The sequence below is a fragment of the Narcine bancroftii genome, chromosome 7 (assembly GCF_036971445.1).
Source record: "Narcine bancroftii isolate sNarBan1 chromosome 7, sNarBan1.hap1, whole genome shotgun sequence".
NCBI lineage: Eukaryota > Metazoa > Chordata > Chondrichthyes > Torpediniformes > Narcinidae > Narcine > Narcine bancroftii.
Genome location: NC_091475.1, coordinates 197,315,816 through 197,339,296, shown reverse-complemented (window position 1 = coordinate 197,339,296; position 23,481 = coordinate 197,315,816). Strand labels below are relative to the sequence as shown.

At 42.4% G+C, this 23,481-nt stretch overlaps 1 protein-coding gene across 4 annotated transcripts in view; it reads left to right on the top strand.

The window, feature by feature from the left end:
• The window catches only part of oca2 (oculocutaneous albinism II), a 484,102-nt gene that overhangs the window by 197,211 nt on the left and 263,410 nt on the right, over nucleotides 1–23,481 (top strand). For all 4 annotated transcript variants that reach the window (XR_011342330.1, XM_069891904.1, XM_069891903.1 and 1 more), the window contains one exon: nucleotides 19,251–19,307. Coding sequence is in view for 3 of the 4 variants with exons in the window: in XM_069891904.1 (XP_069748005.1) it covers nucleotides 19,251–19,307 (57 nt within the window). In the remaining variant the exon portion in view is untranslated. The remainder of the gene's footprint in view (nucleotides 1–19,250; nucleotides 19,308–23,481) is intronic.

Here is a 23,481-nt window from a genome sequence, read left to right as displayed (position 1 = left end):
CAGCTTTTTCCCCATTGCCATCAGGTTTCAGCATGGACAATAAACTTTCACTATTTTCTTGCAATATTTATTTATTTTAGAAATGTAGTTTTTAGCAATTTTGCACTGTAATCTGACTGCAAAACAACAAATTTTGTGACATGTTCATGACAAATACAAGGAAAGTGGGTAATGGAATGTCTGATTGAGTTTAACTCAGACAAGTGGAAAGTGATGCATTTTGGGATGTTAAACCAGGCCAGAATGTACACAATGAAAGACAGGCCCCGGGGGAGTGTAATTGAACAATGGGATCTTGGTGTGCAGGTTTCATAGTTCTCTAAAAATGATAACACAGGTAGACAAAGTGGTAAAGAAGCATATGTTATGCTTTCCTTCATCAACCAAATCTTTGAGCATAGGAATTGTATAAATCTTTGGTTGAGATGCGTTGGACTAGTGTTTGCCATTCTGGTTGTCGAGTAATTCACGAGAGATGGTTAGACTGGGACTATTTACCCGGAGTGAAGCAATCTGAGAGGTGAAGATGAGGAGGTTTATAAGGAACAGTGAAAGGGTAGATGATCACAGTCTTTTTCCCAGTTAGGAGAGCCTAAAATGAGAGGGCACAGGTTTAAGATGAGAGGGAAACGATTTAAAGGGGACCTTAGGGACAAGTTTATCTCTTGGAGGGTTGTGGAGAGTTTCAGAGGAAATATAGAAGCATGTATAATCATATAATTTAAAAGGCATTTAAAGAGGGACATGGACTGAAAATATTCGGGGAAAGTATGGGCCAAATGGGTTTAGCATAGATGGAATATCGGTTGGTTTGGATGGATTGGACTGAAGTGTTCGCTTCTGAGCTCTACGATCCTAGGAAGCCATTCCCCAGGAGTTTTCCCTGTAATCTATTCCACTCACATCCTAAGATTCTATTATTCATTTGAACACTAGGAGTAGTTCAGAGTAGCCAATTAACTTATCAGCACACTGAATCACATGGGATCTATAGTGAGTTGGTAAATTGGATCAAAATATTTGTAGAAGATATATCTGGTCTGGTCATAGATAAGATACTGGTAGCGTTCTCCAAGATCAGTGTTGGGTCCTTTTGCTTGTGACACGTATGAAGTATCCAGATAGTATGTAAGAAAATATGTGGACTTCTTGAAAATTGGTGGAGTTATAGATAGTAACAAAAATCGTCAAAGGATATAGATCATTCTGAAATATAAGAGGAGGAATGGCAGATTATGTTTAATCCTAACACGTGAGGTTCTGGATTTTGAGAGGTCAAATACCAGCATACAATAAGTAAAGTAACCTTGGGAGTGTTGATGCACAGAATGGTCTTGGATTTCAATTCTAGAACTCTCTGAAAGTGGGAGCACTAGGGGATCGGAAAGCAGTGCCAGATTAATCTAGTATGGAAGTGACATATGCTTAAATAAAGTATTCAAAAAGAAGAAAGTAGCATATGCTACGGGCCCTGCATTTTTAAGGACCCCGCGCTAAATGTTTGCAAGTTTTCAATTCAGGTGTGAGGAAATGCTGCACTTTGCCGTGGCCCAGTCTGAGGTGACCCGAATTGCATCACCGAGGCCTTCGAGAAGGTGCCACGCACGCAACAATTGTCAAAAAGATGCTGGAGTGCCACGTGTGCTGCAGCCTGGACACCTTCTACGTGCAGCCAAAGGACTATGAGAAGGTGCTCCTCTTCCCCTGTAAGGGCACTGAGCTAGTCGCTATCTACAGTAGAAGCTGGAGTCTCAAGTACAAGGGCCATGAGCCGCTACCACACTGGGAACCTGGGTCAGTGGGATGGGTGGGGGGTGACACTGGGATAGGGTAGCCATTTCAGACTTACTGAAATGGAGGACAAGCAGGGTCAGCATCGGGGGGGGGGGGGTAGGTGCTTCTGTCGCACTCCCCCCTCATCGCGCATGCGTGCAAGAAGAAACATGGCCACGCGCACAGGTAAGTGTCCTTTCTGCCACTTAATTTGTCCCCCATTTAGGGGTGTAGGGCCTATACTCTCAAATGGAGGAAAAATTAATATCTGGCTTGAGGTTTATGTGTTGAAATGTTTATGTGTATTTTTTAAATTTAAGTCCCCTTTTTAACATGTTACAGGCCCCCACTAGCTTAATCCGGCCCTGTCAGGAGATAATGTTGTGTCTTCCTTCACTTGTGTTACAGTTGCATAAAACTTTGGTGAGGTCACATGATATGACATTGGGCATACTATGAGAGTTTATTGTCATGTAAATACAGCAAGGGGGAGACGGCGGCCCCGGCCTCGGTCGAGTGAGGCAGGCGGAGGCCCCGATCCGGGCAGAGAGTGGGAGGCGGCGGCCCCAGTCCGGGCACAGGTAAAGCAGTGGCGGCCCCAGCCCCAGTCTGGGCTGAGGGTAGGCGGCGGTGGCCCCGATCCAGGCAGGAGCAAGTGGAGGCCCCGGCCTCGGTCGAGTGAGGCAGGCGGAGGCCCCGATCTGGGCAGAGAGTGGGAGGCGGCGGCACCAGTCCGGGCACAGGTAGAGCAATGGCGGCCCCAGCCCCAGCCCGGGCAGAGGGTAGGCGGCGGTGGCCCCGATCCGGGCAGGAGCAAGTGGAGGCCCCGGCCTCGGTCGAGTGAGGCAGGCGGAGGCCCCGATCCGGGCACAGGGAGAGCTGCGGCGGCCTCGGCCCCGGTCCGGGCAGTATGGATCGACCTAGGAGGGGAGGCAAACCCCTCCAGCCCGGGCAAGAAACCTGGAGAAGGCCACTCCGATATAAAACCTACGACCCAAGGACCTCGCTGCCACGTCCCAGCTTGCTTGGCCACGGCACACGAACCATGGGTGTAAAGGGTGGGGCCAGTACTGCGCACACTGCACTCCACCTAAAAGCTCCTTTGCGCAGGCCCGAGGACAGGTCCATGTCCTTCCCCTCCACGTCCTCCCCCTCCACATCCTCCCCCTCCACGTCCTCCCCCTCCATGTCCAACCCCTCAAAAGATGCTCACAAACTCAAGCTAGCATGCTGGAACATCAGAACCATGCTAGATAAGGCTGACAGCCACCGACCTGAACGTCGGTCTGCCCTCATTGCACATGAACTCCTCAGACTTGACATCGACATAGCCGCACTCAGTGAAGTCCGCCTGGCAGATGTAGGTAGCCTCCAAGAATGCGGCGCGGGCTACACACTCTACTGGTCTGGCAAGCCTTCGGATGAACGACGCCTATCTGGTGTAGGCTTCATGGTCAAGAACTTCATTGCCTCCAAACTCGAAAACCTTCCGACAGGCCACTCGGACCGAATCATGTCCATGCGACTCCCCCTTCAAAACAAGTGTTGCATCACCCTCATCAGTGTCTATGCTCCAACCCTCCAGGCGGAACCAGCAGAAAAGGACAAGTTCTACACTGACCTCCGCAACCTCATCCAACGCACCCCTACAGCCGACAAGGTTGTCATCCTTGGCGACTTCAACGCTCGCGTCGGCAAAGACTCAGAAACCTGGCCAGGAATCCTGGGCAAGCATGGCGTCGGCAAGTGCAACGACAATGGGCGCCTCCTGTTGGAGCTCTGCGCAGAACAGCGGCTTGTCATTACAAACACCCTTTTTCAGCAGAGGGACAGCCTTAAGACCACCTGGATGCATCCCCGATCCAAACACTGGCACCTCCTGGACTACGTCCTGGTGCGAGAAAGAGACAAACGAGATGTGCTCCACACCAGGGTCATGCCACACTGACCACCGGCTGGTTCTCTGCAAGCTCAACCTTCACTTCAAGCCAAAGCCCAGGAACAGTAAAGCACCCAGAAAGAGGTTCAATGTTGGAAACCTGCAGTCAGACGAAGTGAGAGGAAACTTCCAGGCAAACCTCAAAGCAAAGCTCGACGATGCAACCCGCCTCACGGACCCGTCCCTTGAAACCCTCTGGGATCAGTTGAAGACTACCATACTGCAATCCACTGAAGAGGTACTGGGCTTCTCCTCCAGGAAAAACAAAGACTGGTTCGACGAAAACAGCCAGGAAATCCAGGAGCTGCTGGCAAAGAAGCGAGCTGCCCACCAGGCTCACCTTACAAAGCCGTCCTGTCCAGAGAAGAAACAAGCCTTCCGTCGCGCATGCAGCCATCTTCAGCGCAAACTCCGGGAGATCCAAAATGAGTGGTGGACTAGCCTCGCCAAACGAACCCAGCTCAGCGCGGACATTGGTGACTTCAGGGGTTTCTACGAGGCTCTAAAGGCTGTGTACGGCCCCTCACCCCCAAGTCCAAAGCCCGCTGCACAGCTCAGACGGCAAAGTCCTCCTCAGCGACAAGATCTCCATCCTCAACCGATGGTCAGAACACTTCCAATCTCTTTTCAGTGCCAACTGCTCAGTCCAAGATTCTGCCCTGCTCCAGCTCCATCAACAGCCCCTAAGGCTAGAGCTGGATGAGGTCCTCGCCCAGGATAAGACATATAAGGCAATCGAACAACTGAAAAGTGGCAAAGCAGCAGGTATGGATGGAATCCCCCCAGAGGTCTGGAAGGCTGGCGGCAAAACTCTGCATGCCAAACTGCATGAGTTTTTCAAGCTCTGCTGGGACCAAGGAAAACTGCCTCAGGACCTTCGTGATGCCATCATCATCATCCTGTACAATAACAAAGGCGAGAAATCAGACTGCTCAAACTACAGGGGAATCACGCTGCTCTCCATTGCAGGCAAAATCTTCGCTAGGATTCTACTAAATAGAATAATACCTAGTGTCGCCGAGAATATTCTCCCAGAATCACAGTGCGGCTTTCGCGCAAACAGAGGAACTACTGACATGGTCTTTGCCCTCAGACAGCTCCAAGAAAAGTGCAGAGAACAAAACAAAGGACTCTACATCACCTTTGTTGACCTCACCAAAGCCTTCGACACCATGAGCAGGAAAGGGCTTTGGCAAATACTAGAGCGCATCGGATGTCTCCCAAAGTTCCTCAACATGATTATCCAACTGCACGAAAACCAACAAGGTCGGGTCAGATACAGCAATGAGCTCTCTGAACCCTTCTCCATTAACAATGGCGTGAAGCGAGGCTGTGTTCTCGCACCAACCCTCTTTTCAATCTTCTTCAGCATGTTGCTGAACCAAGCCATGAAAGACCTCAACAGTGAAGACGCTGTTTACATCCGGTACCGCACGGATGGCAGTCTCTTCAATCTGAGGCGCCTGCAAGCTCACACCAAGATACAAGAGAAACTTGTCCGTGAACTACTCTTTGCAGACGATGCCGCTTTAGTTGCCCATTCAGAGCCAGTTCTTCAGCGCTTGACGTCCTGCTTTGCGGAAACTGCCAAAATGTTTGGCATGGAAGTCAGCCTGAAGAAAACTGAGGTCCTCCATCAGCCAGCTCCCCACCATGACTACCAGCCCCCCCACATCTCCTTCGGGCACACAAAACTCAAAACGGTCAACCAGTTTACCTATCTCGGCTGCACCATTTCATCAGATGCAAGGATCGACAATGAGATAGACAACAGACTCGCCAAGGCAAATAGCGCCTTTGGAAGACTACACAAAAGAGTCTGGAAAAACAACCAACTGAAAAACCTCACAAAGATAAGCGTATACAGAGCCGTTGTCATACCCACACTCCTGTTCGGCTCCGAATCATGGGTCCTCTACCGGCATCACCTACGGCTCCTAGAACGCTTCCACCAGCGTTGTCTCCACTCCATCCTCAACATCCATTGGAGCGCTTTCATCCCTAACGTCGAAGTACTCGAGATGGCAGAGGTCGACAGAATCGAGTCCACGCTGCTGAAGATCCAGGTGCGCTGGGTGGGTCACGTCTCCAGAATGGAGGACCATCGCCTTCCCAAGATCGTGTTCTATGGCGAGCTCTCCACTGGCCACCGTGACAGAGGTGCACCAAAGAAAAGGTACAAGGACTGCCTAAAGAAATCTCTTGGTGCCTGCCCCATTGACCACCGCCAGTGGGCTGATCTCGCCTCAAACCGTGCATCTTGGCGCCTCACAGTTCGGTGGGCAGGAACCTCCTTTGAAGAAGACCGCAGAGCCCACCTCACTGACAAAAGGCAAAGGAGGAAAAACCCAACACCCAACCCCAACCCACCAATTTTCTCCTGCAACCGCTGCAACCGTGTCTGCCTGTCCCGCATCGGACTTGTCAGCCACAAACGAGCCTGCAGCTGACGTGGACTTTTTACCCCCTCCATAAATCTTCGTCCGCGAAGCCAAGCCAAAGAAAAGAAATACAATGTAGTGATGCACTGAAATTCTTACTTGCTGCAGCCACACAGTTACGAAAGATACACCAACAGCAATAGTATAAACTAAAGGTGCATGAAACAAAAATGATAATAAATATAAAAGGATAGATAAATGAATATTCATATTGACATAGAGGAAGGAGAAAATATAGAACCATTTGTTTATTTTGGCACCCATTCCTCCCAGAGGGCAAACATAGATGTAATGATTCACTCTGACTTTCGCAGATTATGTCATCGGTAATTCAATAATGTCACATTAGTTTGCATTCCAGGCTTTTAATTTGCGAAGTAGTCATAACCTCATCTCTCCTTTATAGCTGTTAGACACAGAAAACATGCGCAAAGCCTGAAATACGAGCCCCAAGCTGACTATTGAAGAAACACCATTTAAACTTCAGGGTGAAGTCTCCAATTATGCAGAATCAACTGGAATGTTGCATCTATTTGCATCAGGATGTAATAGGGTAGTCTTAGCCATTGACCTGAGTTTTGAGGAGTGTTTTAAAGAAAGGTTAAAATAAAGACAGAAAGAGAGAAATTCAGAGCAGAAATTATAGTGGAGACATCAAGTCAGAGCTAGAGGAACACAAATATCTTGGAGCATTTTACGGCTGGAATAAATTTTTTTTGGAAATGAGAGTGTTGATCAGCATACATAAGGAAAATGTCAACTGGGATTTGATGTGGTGTTGTACTGGCACATAAGGAATGATGTCAAGTTTATCGAGAGCATAATGAGTGAGCTGTACCAGACATATGTTGAAATAACCAAATCTAAGATATTCAAGGAATAGCTGAGAGTTTCAGCGCCAAATAAGCTAAAGCATGGATGAAGTTGGGTGACGTTAGGGAGGTGGAAGTAGTTTCCAGTGCAATGGGGCATCTCCCTGACTGATCAGCAGAGCTTGTTCTGCTAAATGAGTAAATGCTGGAGGAATTCAGCCGGTCTTGCAGCATCCAAGATATTTTACTGATGTTTCAGGCCTGAGCTACTCTTCAAGGTATAAGCAAAAAAAGCAGGCAGGCATCTGAAGAAAGGCTCAGGCCCGAAACGTCGGTAATATATCTTTTACCACCTATGGACGCTGCAAGACCAGCTGAGTTCCTCCAGCATTTACTGTGTGCTTTTACTCCAATCACAGCATCTGCAGGCATCCATGTTTCACTGCTAAATTTGCAAGTCTAAGGTCGGTGCCCAAGTTATAGTTTCTGTTCTCGTATATATGTCTTCATCTGTAAGAAAAATAATGAGAGCATGATATGATTTGCTTCTTCCCTGTGGAGCAAGATTGATTAGTAGCTACAGTGTGTTGTGCAATTTCAACAAAGGGGGAAATTATATTTAGCTATTAGCTCTCACTAAAAAGGACCTCAGCCAAATAGTCGAATATTAAATATATTCAAAAGAATTCCAAAATCAATTACTGTCTGTTTCCAAAACTGTAAAGAGCTGTCATATTAATGAGTCATTTGTTGTTTTAAACAAGATTAGCATAATTAGAACGATACAAGAAATCCAAGCATTAATCATACTGTCATTGAAAGGGATTCTTGTGCAAATGTTATCCTGACCTTATTCGTCCTTCCAGAATAGCCATTTTTCGAAACTTTTTCAAAGTGGGGCTCATTTTTGGTGTTATAATCTTACGAATAAAATGCCTCCCTGTGAAACGTCGACAGTCCGTTCATTAGGATTTCCATTTTCTCGTTAGAACATTGGAACATGAGTAGGTCATGAAGCATGCTGTGCATTTCAATTTGATCACCCTGAATTAACTCTTAATTCCATCTTGGTTCCCCAACCCCTTATATCTCCACCTGATGAAAATTTACAAATGTCAATTTTCGAATGTTGTAATGAGCTAATCTCAACAGCTCATTTTCAGGGGATGCCTGTTTCTTTAAGTCTGTTGTTTCATTTTAATGTTGCGAATGTCTCTGAGGTCTCTGCAAAGATATTGATACTTTTCTATTCAGAGTGACACATATTTAACACAGGAGCAGTTTCATGCTTCTATAGGGATTCACACTATGGGCGTTGATTATGGAAATTGCATAAATTAAGAAAAATTGGGAAGGTATATGGATGGCCTGGATGCACATCAATGGGACTAAACAGATTAATGATTTAAAAACACACAGTAAATGCTGGAGGAACTTGCAGCAGGCATAGGAGGTGAGGCCTTCTTCAAGGTACAAGCAAAAAGCAGGCACGTGTCTCAATAGAGACCGAGAGGGAAAGGCTGAAGAATAGGAGGGGGAGGGGGAGGAATCCCGACCAACAAACAAAAGGACAGCAGCTGCAGACTTCCCCTTCTAGTCAGAATAATGGTTTAGCCCATACTGGATGACTGAAGGGGTCTGTTTCTGAGCTGAAGTTTTCTGTGGTTCTAAGTGTGGAGGAAGCACAGGATATTGTTATATAGTCAGGATAATGTGAACTATTTTGTAACCGCGTAAGAATGCACCCTCCTCACTGTAGTAACTGTAGTGGACCACTGTGGGGCGTATGTATATGCACGAATGGGTGTGAACAGTTTTCTGAGATGATGGAAGACATCAGTAAGTAAAATCTCCTTTGTAATTTGAATCTTGCATCTCTAAGTTATTTAAGAAGCCTTCCAAGTAATCCAGAGACATAACAGATATTATTTCATTAGCCTCTTCATTTGAGGCTATGAGAGAAAGCCGGTTTTTAAGGATGTTGGTGAAGTAATATTGAATATGGCTTTTACAGCAGTCATAGGGCATTTTAGACCATGGCTACATGAACCTCCTCCATCCCGCTGCATTTCACTATTCTTTTTATTAAATCTCTTTTTACTGACCACAATCAAGGCCAGCATTTATTATACAAACCAGAGGATAAATAAAAATGGTTCGGCACAGACTAGATGTGTTTGTACCTCACCTACCCTCAGATTAGAAGTGCTATAGTGTTCTATGGGGGTAGATGAGCCAAGCAGGATGAAGATAATGCAAAAATAGATGGAGGGGTGGGTAGTGTGGAGGAAGCAGAGATTCTGTACGAGGACTTGCTCAGATTAGGAAAATGGACAAAGAAGTAACAGGTTGAATGCAGCGTGGGGAAGTATATGAAGTCAAGTAACCCAACCAAACAGTGTTCTCCCATCCTCGGTATAAAACATGCAGACACACAGCCAGACATAACACACATATTGACAAACAATACATATGCAGGCCAAGTATTCAAATATACAAATACATAAACATTGTTTCAGAAATATGAGAATCTCAGATGGTCAGTGTGAACAGATTATTTGGTCGTTCCACATTCTCACTGCCCGTCGGAAGCAGCTGTTCCTCAGCCTGGTGGCGCTGGCTCTGATCCTCCTGTATCTCTTTCCTGATGGGAGCAGCTGAAAGATGCTGTGTGCAGGTTTGAAGGAGTCCTCAATAATTTTGTGTGCCCTCTTCAGACCACAATCCCGATATTGTCATGCACTTTGGTAGAAGGAATAAAGAGGTTGACTATTTTCAAAATGGGGAAAACATTCACAAAGCAAAGGTTCAAAGGGACTTGGGAATCTGAGTGCAGGATTCCCTGAAGGTTAACTTGCAGGTTGGGAAGGTAGTAAGGAAGGCAAATGCAATACTAGCATTCATTTTGAGAGGGCTAAAATATATTACAGCAAGGGTTTGTAAAATATTGGTCATTTTGGTGAGCAGTTTTGGGCCCCATATCTAGGGAAGAATGTTTTGACGCTGGTGCAAGTCCAGAGGAGGTTTACAAGAATGCTCAACGGGGGTGAGAGGGCCAACGTGAGGCTCAGGGCCTGTACTCACTGGCGATTAGAAGGATGAGGGGTATCTCATTGAAACCTACCAAATATTGAAAGGACTAGACAGAATAGATTTGAAAAGGATGTTTCCAATAGTGGGGGAGTCTAGGACCAGAGGGCACAACCCAGAATGAAAGGAAGTTCCTTTACAATAGAGGTCAGGAGAAATTTCTTCATTCAGAGGATGACGATTCTTCAGAGTTCATTGCCACATTGGCCGTGCCAAGTTATTTAAAATAGAGGCTGAGAGTTTCTTGATTAGTAAGGGTGTCAAAGGTTATGGGAGAAGGCAGGAGAATGATGTTGAGAGGGAGAATTCAATCAGCCATGATGGAATGGCAGAGCAGATTCAATGAGCTGAGATTGTCTTCAGATGGAGATGGTTGGTGGAGAATGATAAAAAAAATGCTGGAATCTGACCTAAAGAAAGCAATAAAGGGAACCACTTGGGTAGAGGGAAGAAGGACAATGTCAAATCCTGATCAGTGGCTAAATTTTATGTTCTGTGAACTTCATTTCTACAGATCATTAAAATATCATTCTTTTTATTCTTTGGCTTGGCTTCGCGGACGAAGATTTATGGAGGGGTAATGTCCATGTCAGCTGCAGGCTCGTTTGTGGCTGACTAGTCCGATGTGGGACAGGCAGGCGCGGTTGCAGTGGTTGCAGGGGAAAATGGGTGGGTTGGGTGTTGGGTTTTTCCTCCTTTGTCTTTTGTCAGTGAGGTGGGCTCTCCGGTCTTCTTCAAAGGAGGTTGCTGCCCGCCGAACTGTGAGGCGCCAAGATGCACGGTTTGAGGCGAGATCAGCCCACTGGCGGTAGTCAATGGGGCATGCACCAAGAGATTTCTTTAGGCAGTCCTTGTACCTCTTCTTTGGTGCACCTCTGTCACGGTGGCCAGTGGAGAGCTCGCCATAGAACACGATCTTGGGAAGGTGATGGACCTTCATTCTGGAGATGTGACCTGCCCAGCGCAGTTGGATCTTCAGCAGCATGGATTCGATGCAGTCGACCTCTGCCATCTCGAGTACTTCGACGTTAGGGATGAAGTCGCTCCAATGAATGTTGAGGATGGAGCGGAGACAACGCTGGTGGAAGCGTTCTAGGTGATGCCAGTAGAGGACCCATGATTCGGAGCCGAAAGGGAGTGTGGGTATGACAACGGCTCTGTATACGCTAATCTTTGTGAGGTTTTTCAGTTGATTGTTTTTCCAGACACTTTTGTGTAGTCTTCCAAAGGCGCTATTTGCCTTGGCAAGTCTGTTGTCTATCTCGTTGTCGATCCTTGCATCCGATGAAATGGTGCAGCCGAGATAGGTAAACTGGTTGACCGTTTTGAGTTTTGTGTGCCCGATGGAGATGTGGGGGGGGGGGGGGGGTTGCTGGTAGTCATGGTGGGGAGCTGGCTGATGGAGGAGCTCAGTTTTCTTCAGGCTGACTTCCATGCCAAACATTTTGGCAGTTTCCGCAAAGCAGGACGTCAAGCGCTGAAGAGTTGGCTCTGAATGGGCAACTAAAGCGGCATCGTCTGCAAAGAGTAGTTCACGGACAAGTTGCTCTTGTGTCTTGGTGTGAGCTTGTAGGTGCCTCAGATTGAAGAGACTGCCATCCGTGCGGTACCGGATGTAAACAGCATCTTCATTGTTGAGGTGTTTCATGGCTTATTTCAGCATCATGCTGAAGAAGATTGAAAAGAGGGTTGGTGCGAAAACGCAGCCTTGCTTCACGCCATTGTTAATGGAGAAGGGTTCAGAGAGCTCATTGCTGTATCTGACCCGACCTTGTTGGTTTTCGTGCAGTTGGATAACCATGTTGAGGAACTTTGGGGGGCATCCGAGGCGCTCTAGTATTTGCCAAAGCCCTTTCCTGCTCACGGTGTCGAAGGCTTTGGTGAGGTCAACAAAGGTGATGTAGAGTCCTTTGTTTTGTTCTCTGCTCTTTTCTTGGAGCTGTCTGAGGGCAAAGACCATGTCAGTAGTTCCTCTGTTTGCGCGAAAGCCGCACTGTGATTCTGGGAGAATATTCTCGGCAAGACTAGATATTATTCTATTTAGGAGAATCCTAGCGAAGATTTTGCCTGCAATGGAGAGCAACGTGATTCCCCTGTAGTCTGAGCAGCCTGATTTCTCGCCTTTGTTATTGTACAGGATGATGATGATGGCATCACGAAGGTCCTGAGGCAGTTTTCCTTGGTCCCAGCAGAGCTTGAAACACTCATGCAGTTTGGCATGCAGAGTTTTGCCACCAGCCTTCCAGACCTCTGGGGGGGGATTCCATTCATACCTGCTGCTTTGCCACTTTTCAGTTGTTCAATTGCCTTATATGTCTCTTCCCGGGTGAGGACCTCATCCAGCTCTAGCCTTAGGGGCTGTTGAGGGAGCTGGAGCAGGGCGGAATCTTGGACTGAGCGGTTGGCACTGAAAAGAGATTGGAAGTGTTCTGACCATCGGTTGAGGATGGAGATCTTGTCGCTGAGGAGGACTTTGCCGTCTGAGCTAGCGGGCTTTGGACTTGGGGTGAGGGGCCGTACACAGCCTTTAGAGCCTCGTAAAAACCCCTGAAGTATCATTGAAAGTTGTGAAAATGGCTAAATTAATGCTCAAAAAAGATCCTGACCTAAAACATTGATTGTCTATTTCTCTTCATTGATCATAAATCAAAATATTGAGTACAGTAGTTGGGATGTTATTGGATAGTTGTATAAGGCATTGGTGAGGCCAAATTTGGAAGATTGTGTGCAATTTTGGTCACCCAACTACAGGAAAGATATAAGTTAGAAAGAGTGCAGAGAATATTTATTAGGATGCTGTCTTGACTTCAGGAACTGAGTTCCAGGGAAAGGTTAAACAAGTTGGGATCTTATTCCCTGGAGTGTAGAAGAATGAGGGGAGATTTAAAGTTATGAGGGGAATAGTCAGAGTGAATGTAGATAGGCTTTTTCTATTGAGGGTAGGTGAGATATAAACCTGAGGACATGGGTAAAGAGTTAAAGGGGAAAGGTTTAAGGGGAACCTCTTCACACAGTGAGTGGTGGGGGTGTGGAAGGAGGAATTTGGACAGAAACATGGATGGGAGAGGTATGGAGGGCTATGGACTGGGTGCAGGCCAGTAGGAGTAGGCAAAAATTATGGTTCGGCACAGACTAGAAGGGCCAAAGAGCCTGTATCTGTGCTGTAGTGTTCTATGGCTCTAACTTTAACTTTTTTGAATTGCAGAACAGACTTACAGAGTGAAATGTCCTTGTGTCTCCTTCTGCAAAACTAATCACTTTGTTTTAAATAATAGAAAAAACCTCATTCTAAAAGCAATGGCAAATTTGCTTGTGAGTTTGGTTCAGGGTCTGTTAAGAGTGTTTAGTTTTGTGAGGTCCATTGATTGAGATGGATTTTTAAGTGAAGCAACACACAAAATGCTGGAGGAACTCAATGGACCAGGCAGCATATATGGAAGTCAGAACCCTTCATTGAGAAATTTTAAGTTCAAATTTCTTTCACGGACGCTCATGGACTCTGAGGGGACTTGCTTCTGCTTCTCTTTCTCGGAGTGTAAGAGGCACTTCAGGCAATTTCTGCCGGTGGCAAGTCTGTTGTCTTACGGCAGACAAAAGCAAGCTCAATGTAATATTGCACTGTTTTTATTACATGACTATGAAAGAATCTTCAGTCTTGAATTTCAAGTTCAAGTTGTACTACCATTAAGTGGTAATTCTGCCTTACCTCAGGAAAAGAATCTCAGAACTTTATGTGAAGTCAAGTGTGTACTCAGGCAGTAAATCTGAACTTTGATTATCATCTGACTGTACATATACAACCAGACGTAACAGTGCTTCTCAGGATTATAGCGCACACACACAATACACAACACATAATAATCACATACGTCGATACACAAAGATATAATTTAAAATAAATGTACATAAATATTTTGAGGTAATTTACTTGGTTACATAATACAGTTCATCAATCTCACAGGTTGAGGGAAGGAGCTGTTTCCCTGCCTGGCAGTCCTGATTTTGATGATCTTGTAGCTCCTTCTTGAGGGTAGTAGGTCAAAGATACTGTTCGTGAAAGAAAATTTTGGAAGAGAAATGAAAATTCCGAAGTTAACGAAATTTGAGTTTATGATTTCTCATTTTTCGGATAAGGGATTTATTTTGGAGATGTTGGCGTTGTTACAAGACACTATGGATAAAATAACTTTAGATAAAGCCAGGATTAAATGGGAAAATGATTTAAGTTGTGATATCGATTGGGAGATGATGTGTTTTGAGGGTGTGAATAAATTGTTTAATACAGTATGATTAATTATAATTTTTTGCATCAGTAATATTTAACCTCTGAGAAATTGAGAAAATATGGATTTAGTAATTCAGAGTTGTGTTTTAGATGTGGATTATGCATTGAAACTTTCTATTTGGCTTTGTGATAAAGTTCAATCATTTTGGTATAAAATTAGGGAATTTCTTCAAGATTTGTTTAAAATTAAATTTTTATTAGATCCCCAAATTTTTTGTTGGGTTATATTGTTCCATTTATGGACTTGGGGTTAGATAAGTTTCATACAGCATTTCTGCATTTAGCATTGACGGTAGCGTGTAAATGCGTTGCGACTTCTTGGAAAGACGAAGTTGAGATAAATGTAAATTGTTGGCATAATGAGTTGAGATTCTGTATTTACATGGAAAAAATAACATAATTTGCATGATAATTATGATTTGTTTTGTTAAGATGTGGTCACCTTATTTGAAATGTATGAATTTACTAATATCTTCAAATGTGATAAATATTTTCTTTAATGCATCCCTTGTTGAGGGGGGGGGGAGGGAGTGGGATAGTTGTAGTTCTAATTTTTATATTATGGATGTTGTAAAAGATTTGTTTGGAAAATATTAAATAAAGTTTAAAAAAAAGAAATAAAAATAAAATAAAATAAAGATACTGTGCGATGAATGGAAAAGGACCTCACTAATATTTTGAGCCCTACTTAAGCAATGCTCCTGGTGAATGTCATCAATAGAGGAAAGCAAGACTCCAGTGATCTTCTTGGCCATGTTGATGCTCCTCTTCATTGACTTCAGGCTCAATGCTTTGCATCCACCACACCACACATTGATGAGCCAGTCAGAAGACTCTCAATTGTGTTTCTGTAAAATATTATCAAGGTGGGGGTGGGGGGCAGTAATCTTTCCCTCCTTTACCTCCAAATAAAAGAACTGCAAACAGATAATGAATGTAAACAAAATGACTGTGCAATACAGAGAGAACAAAAGAAAATCAATGAGGTGCACAAGTAAGAGTCTTTAAATGAGTATCCGATTGAGTTTTCCATTGAGGAGTCTGAAGTGGGCGGAGTAAAAGCTGTTCCTGAACCTGATCTTGCGAGTCTTGTGACACCTATTTGATGGCAGCAGTGAGAACAGAGGGTGGTGTGGGTCTGCAACGTTCCCTGAAGATGTACTCAATAGTGGGGAGGGTTTTGCCTGTGATGTCCTGAGCTGTGTCCACTACCTTTTGGAGGGCTTTATGCTCAGGGGTATTGGTGTCCCCATACCAGAATGTGATGCAGTCGGTCAGCACACTTTCTGCCACGCCTCTGTAGAAATTTCCCAGGTTTCTGGTGTCGTACCAAACCTCTGCAAACTCCTGAGGAAGTTGAGGCACTGATGTGCTTTCTTCACGATGCCATTGGTGTGTTGGGTCTGATATGCCATAGACATGGACCAGTCAAGTGTAATACTAATACAGGGCTTTTATTAACAGACTCTCAGCCACCACTATACTGGCCAGTGGGAAAGCATCTCCATCTGTTATACCAGTAGGGTGGAGCATCTCTACAGCCACAGCCAATAGTAAGCAACTTCATACATGAGAAATAGTCAGTTTAATACAACCCCCCACCCCCTCCCCATTACATCATCGCAGGATCCAGGAAAGATCTTCTGAGATAGTGACTCCCAAGAACCTAAATTTTCTCACCCTCTCCACCTCTGATCCCCCAGTGATCACTGGATTGTGTATCTCTGGCTTTCCTGTCCTGAAATCAACACTCAGCTCCTTAGTTTTGGAGACATTGAGTGCAAGGTTGTTGTGGTACCATTCAGCCAAGTTTTCAGTCTCCATCCTGTACACTGAGTCATCCCCACTACCGCGGTATCGTTGGCAAAATTGGCAAAGTTGGCAAATTTGCAGAAGGTGTTATTGTCAAGAATCATCCCCATTTCAGGGTTGGGCTGCTTCCCTCAGCGAGTTTTATTTTGTTTTGTCCATACTCCATCTGTATTATTTAAATCTGAGTCACCTGGTATGGTAGGATGATTTGAATTCATGTTGCAGGAACAATAACTGATGTCTCTGGGCGCTAGTCTAGTAATTTAACTGCTATATTATTAAATCCTATGCGCTGAATTTCTGACAAGAGAGAAAATGAAAGATGGCTGTTCCTGTTCATTTATAATTTTGCTCTGATTTAATACAGATATGGAAGGGTAAATTCATTACATCTTTTTGTATTCTTTGGCAATCAGAGATATCAACATTGTTTTAATTAAACTAAAAGACAAGATTTCTTCCTTATTTCCCTTAGCTTCCTGTGTTCAGCAATTAATTTTACAAGGTTCTACAAGAGAAAAATATAGTGTCGATCTAAGATGATACTTAAAAATTGGATTTTTAAAATTTAATCTCAAATACATTGTCTGTGCAATTGATGAAGCCATAATGCTGGTATTATAGTTCATTAAACATCAGAACAGTGCGAGGCAAATGTTTTAGATATCATCACAATATCTGATTGATCTTCTGAACACTGGCAGTGAACCAGTCATAGCATTTAAAAGCAGGAAGATCACGTGACAGTGTTAGTTAGGTTATAGCCAGGCTGCACTTGTGAGCAGGAAGGCATGTTAGCAGCAGAGAGATCAGAGAGATTTATAGCGATCCTGTCAGGGACAGAAAGTTTTGTTAAAAGGGAGAACTCTGAATTTTATGACTTGTTCATGAAAATAAATTCTGATTCTGAACTGAGTGAGCCTGAGATGCTGGATTGTGCCATCGGTCATCTGGCAGTTTCACAGCTCCAGTGAGCCAGGTTTTGATCTTGACCACCAGTGCTGTCTGGGCGGAGTTTACTTATTAATTGTATGGGTTTCTCCTGAGTATTACTGACATAATTCAGTGTCATGAAGAAATAAAGGGGTAAATTTACAAAGGTATATCAAGTTAAAGGAAGCCCTAATGGACCTATGTATCAACGCTATTTAGTCTAATGGAGAAATCAATAGTCAGGTGACCTAGATTTAAGGTAATATTTGGAAGAATTAGAGTGTAAGGATCACTGAGGCAGAAAGCTACTCCACATTAGGTGCTCCTGAATGAACACCTAATGGGCCAAAACCTACAGGAGCTGGAAACTACAATCAGCCCCAATAACTCTTTCATGGTCAGAATGACTCTGAGCTGAATGGCTGTTTTTAAAAAAATAATAATTGTATGAACGAATCTAGTTTCAGTCGATTTTGGGCAAATTCTGTGATAGATATGGAGATCAAGAACCTTGCATAGATTTTTTAGACATACTGTATATTCAAAATACATTAACAGAGCGACAATGTTGATTTATATCTTGACTGAGGCACAGATGTTTTAAGTCAAGCAGTGAAACCTTGTGGAAAGGTACAACACAGAAATAAATAATTCAAGACATTGGATTGCTCCCGTGTTCAGGATATTTGGGGAGATGATTTCCTCCCTTGCCTTTTCTCTTTTCTTTTTCCTCAGTTTCAGTTATGTCAAATTTTATTTGTGCATTTTTCATAAAGTGGGTGGATTTATTACCGCTGACAAGAACCACCAGGCTGAGAAACAGCTTCTTCTAACAGGCAGTGAGACTGCAGAATGTGTAAATGAACTGCTCATACTAACCCTCCGAGATGCAACTATTTACTAAGCAATATTTATTTTTCATATATATATATATGTATAAAGAGTACTGCATATGTATTGTTTTGTCTGTATGTGTGTTGGCATGTTTTTGCACCGAATGCTGTTTTGTCAGGTTGCACTTGTGCAAATGGATGATAATGATAATGAACTTGAGCTTGAACTTAAAAGGTGGTGAGCTACCTTCTTAAACAACTGTTGGCCTTCTGATGAAAGCATCTTTTGGGGCTTTTCTAAAGGATATTCCAGGTTAAGACCCAGAAATGATAATTGAACAATAATATATTTCCAAGTCATGATGGTGTTGGACTTACAAAGGAACCTGCGGGTGGCAGTATTCCGGTGCACCTATTCCCTTGTTCTTGCAGTGGAGATTTTAGGTTTGCAAGCTGTTGCTGGGATAGCTTGGGTCAGTAACAGACAAGGCATTTTGTAAACAACAGCTACAATACTTCATTGGTGAAGGGAAAGAATGACAAGGCTGGTGGGTTAGGGTTACTTTTGATAAAATGTTGTGTTAAATTCAATTCCTTTTAAAATGAGGCATAGCATTTGACCTCACTGATATTGCAGTAGCTCCTCAATATTGCATTAACGTTTCAGTGTCTTAACTGAAGGTGAAAATGTTCCCCACTGTTTCATGATTGACACTTGGACAGGGATCTAAAATATCCTGGGGAAGAAAAACATTAATAATTTCCTTGACCATAACTTAGGTTTTAAAATGTGTTTGGTTAATAGCTGTGAATGAAATGATTCTCATTATATTTTTTTTCTGAGAAGCACTCATCTTTTTTTCCCCATGAGGTTAGCATCAGCTGTCAGATTAACAAGAGTTGAATGTTCACCTTCTGGCCTGGGCAGTCCTTGATTACCACCCACATATTCTAATAGAAGGAAAAAAACATGTGCAGAAATGAAAAACCCCAATCAGAATAATTTCATGTCAATTCTGTGAGCTTTGAGTAATTTCCGGATTTCACGGCAAGTTTCAAGTGTTTTACAAGACACTTGACCCTACTTGTTTCTCATTGACTGTTTGAACTATCGTTGGCTTATAAAATCACACGGATGAAATTATGGTTCATAGCATGGCGTGTTCAAAAGCATTCTAGACTATTATATTTGTTAGCCGATGCTTGTTATACCTATATCTGGAAATGAGAGGATTCTGTTAGGATAAAGTGTGAAAAATATGAGTTAAGGTAATGAACATTTTTAAAAAATCAATATCTCTCTACTCATGTGTTGCCTTTTTTCTAAAATAGATGATTTTGGTGGCAATATTTTCGGAAACTGGGTTTTTCGATTATTGTGCTGTTAAGGTGAGTTGGAATAAGTAATGCTGGGCAATTATCATATTGCTTTATAAGGTATATTTATTAGCATGACCTTTCTAGCATTGAGTGATTAATTAACACAATTAAATGAAGAAGAGATTTCAGAATTTATAAGGATACCTTCCTCATGAGGCTTTCACTGAACATGTATGGTAAACTCTACAAGTTATGAGCCACCGAGCTTCTAATCAAGTTATACAAAGTCATTAGTTCTTCAATTTCATTCCAGCAATTGGTTATAATTGTAGGAATGTGTTTATAAGCAGAGTTTTGTTTGCAAATTAATTAAAAATACAATCAGTCAAATAGTGGAGAATGTAGAAACGTGCACAATTGCATATTTCATATTAAATGGGAATATTTCCTGTAACTGTTGATTCCATTCTGAAGAACAGACAATGAACAATACTGTGTAACCTGCGTACTGTATCATCGAGAAAAACACTTGACAAATACTCTGGTGTGTCAGGAAGGAGGACTGTGTGTAAAGTGAAACATTGCTGGCAAAGAAAAGATAGTGTAGCAATAAGTGGAGAGCACTCATGGGAAAAATTTATGATAATCTCACTACAATTATTTTAATTACCTTTCCAAAGTGAGTTTGGTTTTACCTGAATAACAGAAGAAATTGCTACATCTAATGCGAGAACTGTGTGCATATCAAGGTTGACGAAGATAGTTTTAAATCTGAAACTTACTTGATCTTAATTATTTTAATTATTATTTAGTACTTTACTTGCTTGTTTAAAATATTTTAAACTTAACTGACCCGTTACATTAATTTTTTCCACTGTTAATTCAGTACTTAATTCAGCAGATAACTTTTCCTTTGAGCTATCAAAATCTGACCTTGCTATTTTGGCATTGCTCATAAAATTTCTAGATTAGTATGGAAGTTTTAATGAAGTTTAGTTTCAGATAAGGAGTATTTCCTTCAAGGAAGATTTTGGGGGGAATGGGTATTTTGGGATTTAGCTTCCTATCTCTTGGGATAGTTTTTCCAAGGTGGGGGTAGAGGGAATGGGAGGAGGAGGATTTGGTTTAAGATTCTTTTTCAAAATTGCTATTGGTGATTCATGGTTATTTATATTCTTTTTCTTGTCGAGCTTTTCCAGTCTCACGGCCAAATTGAATTAATTGGATTTTATTTTTAATTTAGTTAGTATGAATAAAGTAATTGACCTAGTGAGTTGGAATGTTTGAGGGTTAAACCACCTGTCAAATGCAAGAAAATATTTATGCACATTAAAATGTTTAAAGCTGCTATCATATTTTTATAAGAAATGCAAATCTATTTGAATGACACTTTGTGTTTGTTTCTACACTGGAGGGGGCTGCACTTACATGCACCTTTTATGGCCAAGGCTAGTAGGTTTATATTTTAATTGACCAATCTATCCCATTTGTTCATCATAATATTGTTTCTGAGAGTAATGGCTGTTTTCTCATTGTTTATGATTGACTTTGGTAACATTTATGATCTGGGATTTTTGAATGTTTCTTCCTTTCTGGACTTAAATTTATGCTCTTTGGTAATGGGTGGAGATCTTAACTGTTGGTTAGATCCTGTTTTCGATTGTTCATCTTCCATGATTGCTACATTAAATAAGACAGCTTTATTCATTCACTTTTTCCTGCTAAGGTGTGGCATTCTAGATATATGGAGTTTTCTCCATCGCAATGAAAAGGAATACTCCTTCTTCTCTAACGTTCATCATGCGTATTCACGGATTGATTATCTTTTTACTGATAAACATCAAATTCCATTAATCTGTGCATGTAAATATGAGTCTATTGTCATTCAGACCACGCTCCGGTGGTCTTAACCTTGAGTATTCCTGATTTACTTCAATCTGTCAGACGCTGGCACTTTAATTCTATTTTACTTCCTGATCCAGATATTTTGAAATTTATGAAGGAACAGATTGTATTTTTCTTTGAGAAAAATTCCTCTTCAGTGGTTTTAGCTTAACTGTCTGGAATTCTTTTAAGGCTTACATTAGAGGCCAAATTATCTTGTATACGGTTACAATGAAAAAAAGAGGCTAATGTTGAAAGGATTGCACTCACCAATCAAATAAAGCTTATTGCAAGACGTGTTATTTTGATGAGATGGAAAGATGCTGTCCCCCCCCCATTCATAATCAGTGGTTACAAGATTTGACGCCATATTTAACTTTGGAGAAAAGTAGGTGTTCATCAAGAGTTTTAAATTTAAAAATTTCAAAGCTTTGGGCCAAATTTTTGGATTATTTAATGGTTATGATAATTAAGAAATCTGTGATTCTTGAGGATTTGTGTTTCTTTTTATGTTTACTGGTAGTATACTCTCTCTCTCTATATATATATATTAGCTGTGAAACTTTTGAATGGTTTGGGGTTTGGATTATAAAATTATTTTTATTATTTTTGTCTTCCCTTTTCTACTTTATCTTTGAATTAAATAGTATTGCATAATGTAAAAAAAACTTAGTTTGTTTACTTTGTTACATTGTTATGTATCAATCTCTTTTTCTTCATGTATTAAATAAAAAATCTAATAAAAATATTGAAAGAGACAAAGGGCTCAGGCCCGAAACATTGGTAATAAATCTTTTCCTTCTATGGAGACCGGCTGAGTTCCTCCACCATTTCTGTGCTTTGACTACAATTGCAGTGTCTGCAGATTTTTGCTTCATTTCGCGGGTTCCATATATCCAACACTGCCAGTGTGAAAACATTGCCCCTGAGGTTCCCTTTAGCTGTTTCCCTGTCAGCTAAAATCTCTATCTTCCCTGAAAAAAAAAGAGCATCCATCTTAATAATGCCCCTCATGAGTTTACATACTCAGCGATGTTGATCGTGTGATAAATATTGGCCAAAACCCACTTTTGCTTTACTGCTCTTTTATTATTAATGCCAAAAATAGTATCTAATGCTCATCTGAGCAAGAATTCAGGCAAGCAGTTTAATAACTCAACCACTCCTGACAGTGCAGCTCCGACCAATTGAAGAATCAGCCTGGATTTTGTGCATGAACTTCAAGAATGGTCTTTGAACTCGTGGTCTTGAAATCTGAAAAAGAAATTGCTGCCATTACACCAAAGCTGACAACTTTAATGCTGTTCCATACAAATGCATGTAGTATTTGTTGCTATTATTAATAGTGATCTGAATTATTTTTATCTTTACTTAAGATAAGGCCAATTGGTGTTTTATAATTAATTTCCTTAGTGTCCTGACATGATGTCACTAAGATCTGTATGGTCTTGTCAGTGTAGAACATAGAACATTACAGCAGAGTACAGGCCCTTGGGCCCTCGAGCTTGTGGCGGCCCACATATTCCTTAAAAAAAAGTACTAAATCCTCCCTATCCCCATATCCCTCTATTTTTCTTTCATCCCGAGTCTATTAAATGCCCCTAATGGTTGAGCTTTCATCACTATCCCTGGCAATGCATTCCAGGCACCCACAACTCTCTGTGTATAAAACTTACCTCTGATGTCTCCCCAAAACTTGCCTCCCTTTACTTTGTACAGATGTCCTCTGGTGTTTGCTACTCCCACCCTGGGGAAAAAGGAGCTGGCTATCAACCTGATCTAAACTCTCAGAATCTTGTAGTCCTCTATTAATTCACCTCTCATCTTTCTTTGCTGCAAACAGAAAAGTCCTAGCTCTTCTAACCTTTCTTCATAAGATTTATTTATTTTCCAATCAGGGCAACATCATGGTAAATCTCATTTGCACCCTCTCATTCACATCCTTCCCATAAGGAGGTGACCAGAACTGAACACAATACTCTAAGAGTGATAACTTAGAGGAGAAAGGTTAAGGGTGAAGGACTTGTTTGCAGTTGATGGCTCTCTCACACCTTTGAAATTTCATCTAGTTATCAAACGTCAGCTGGAGATGTTCTATCAGATCCTCAGCCACATCTGCTCACCCCTAACAGATAGTGTTGCAGTAATTAAGCATGGTCAGTTTATCATATCTCCTCCACAATCGCCATCAGTACCTGAGCATCACATGGCTGCATTCTTAGCCCCCTACTCTATTCATTTTACACCTACGACTGTGTGGCTCTGTACAACAATAACACCATCTACAAATATGCTGATGTTACCATGGTAGTGGGTTGTATAAAGGCAATGAGTTGGCATACAGGAGAGAGACTGAAAA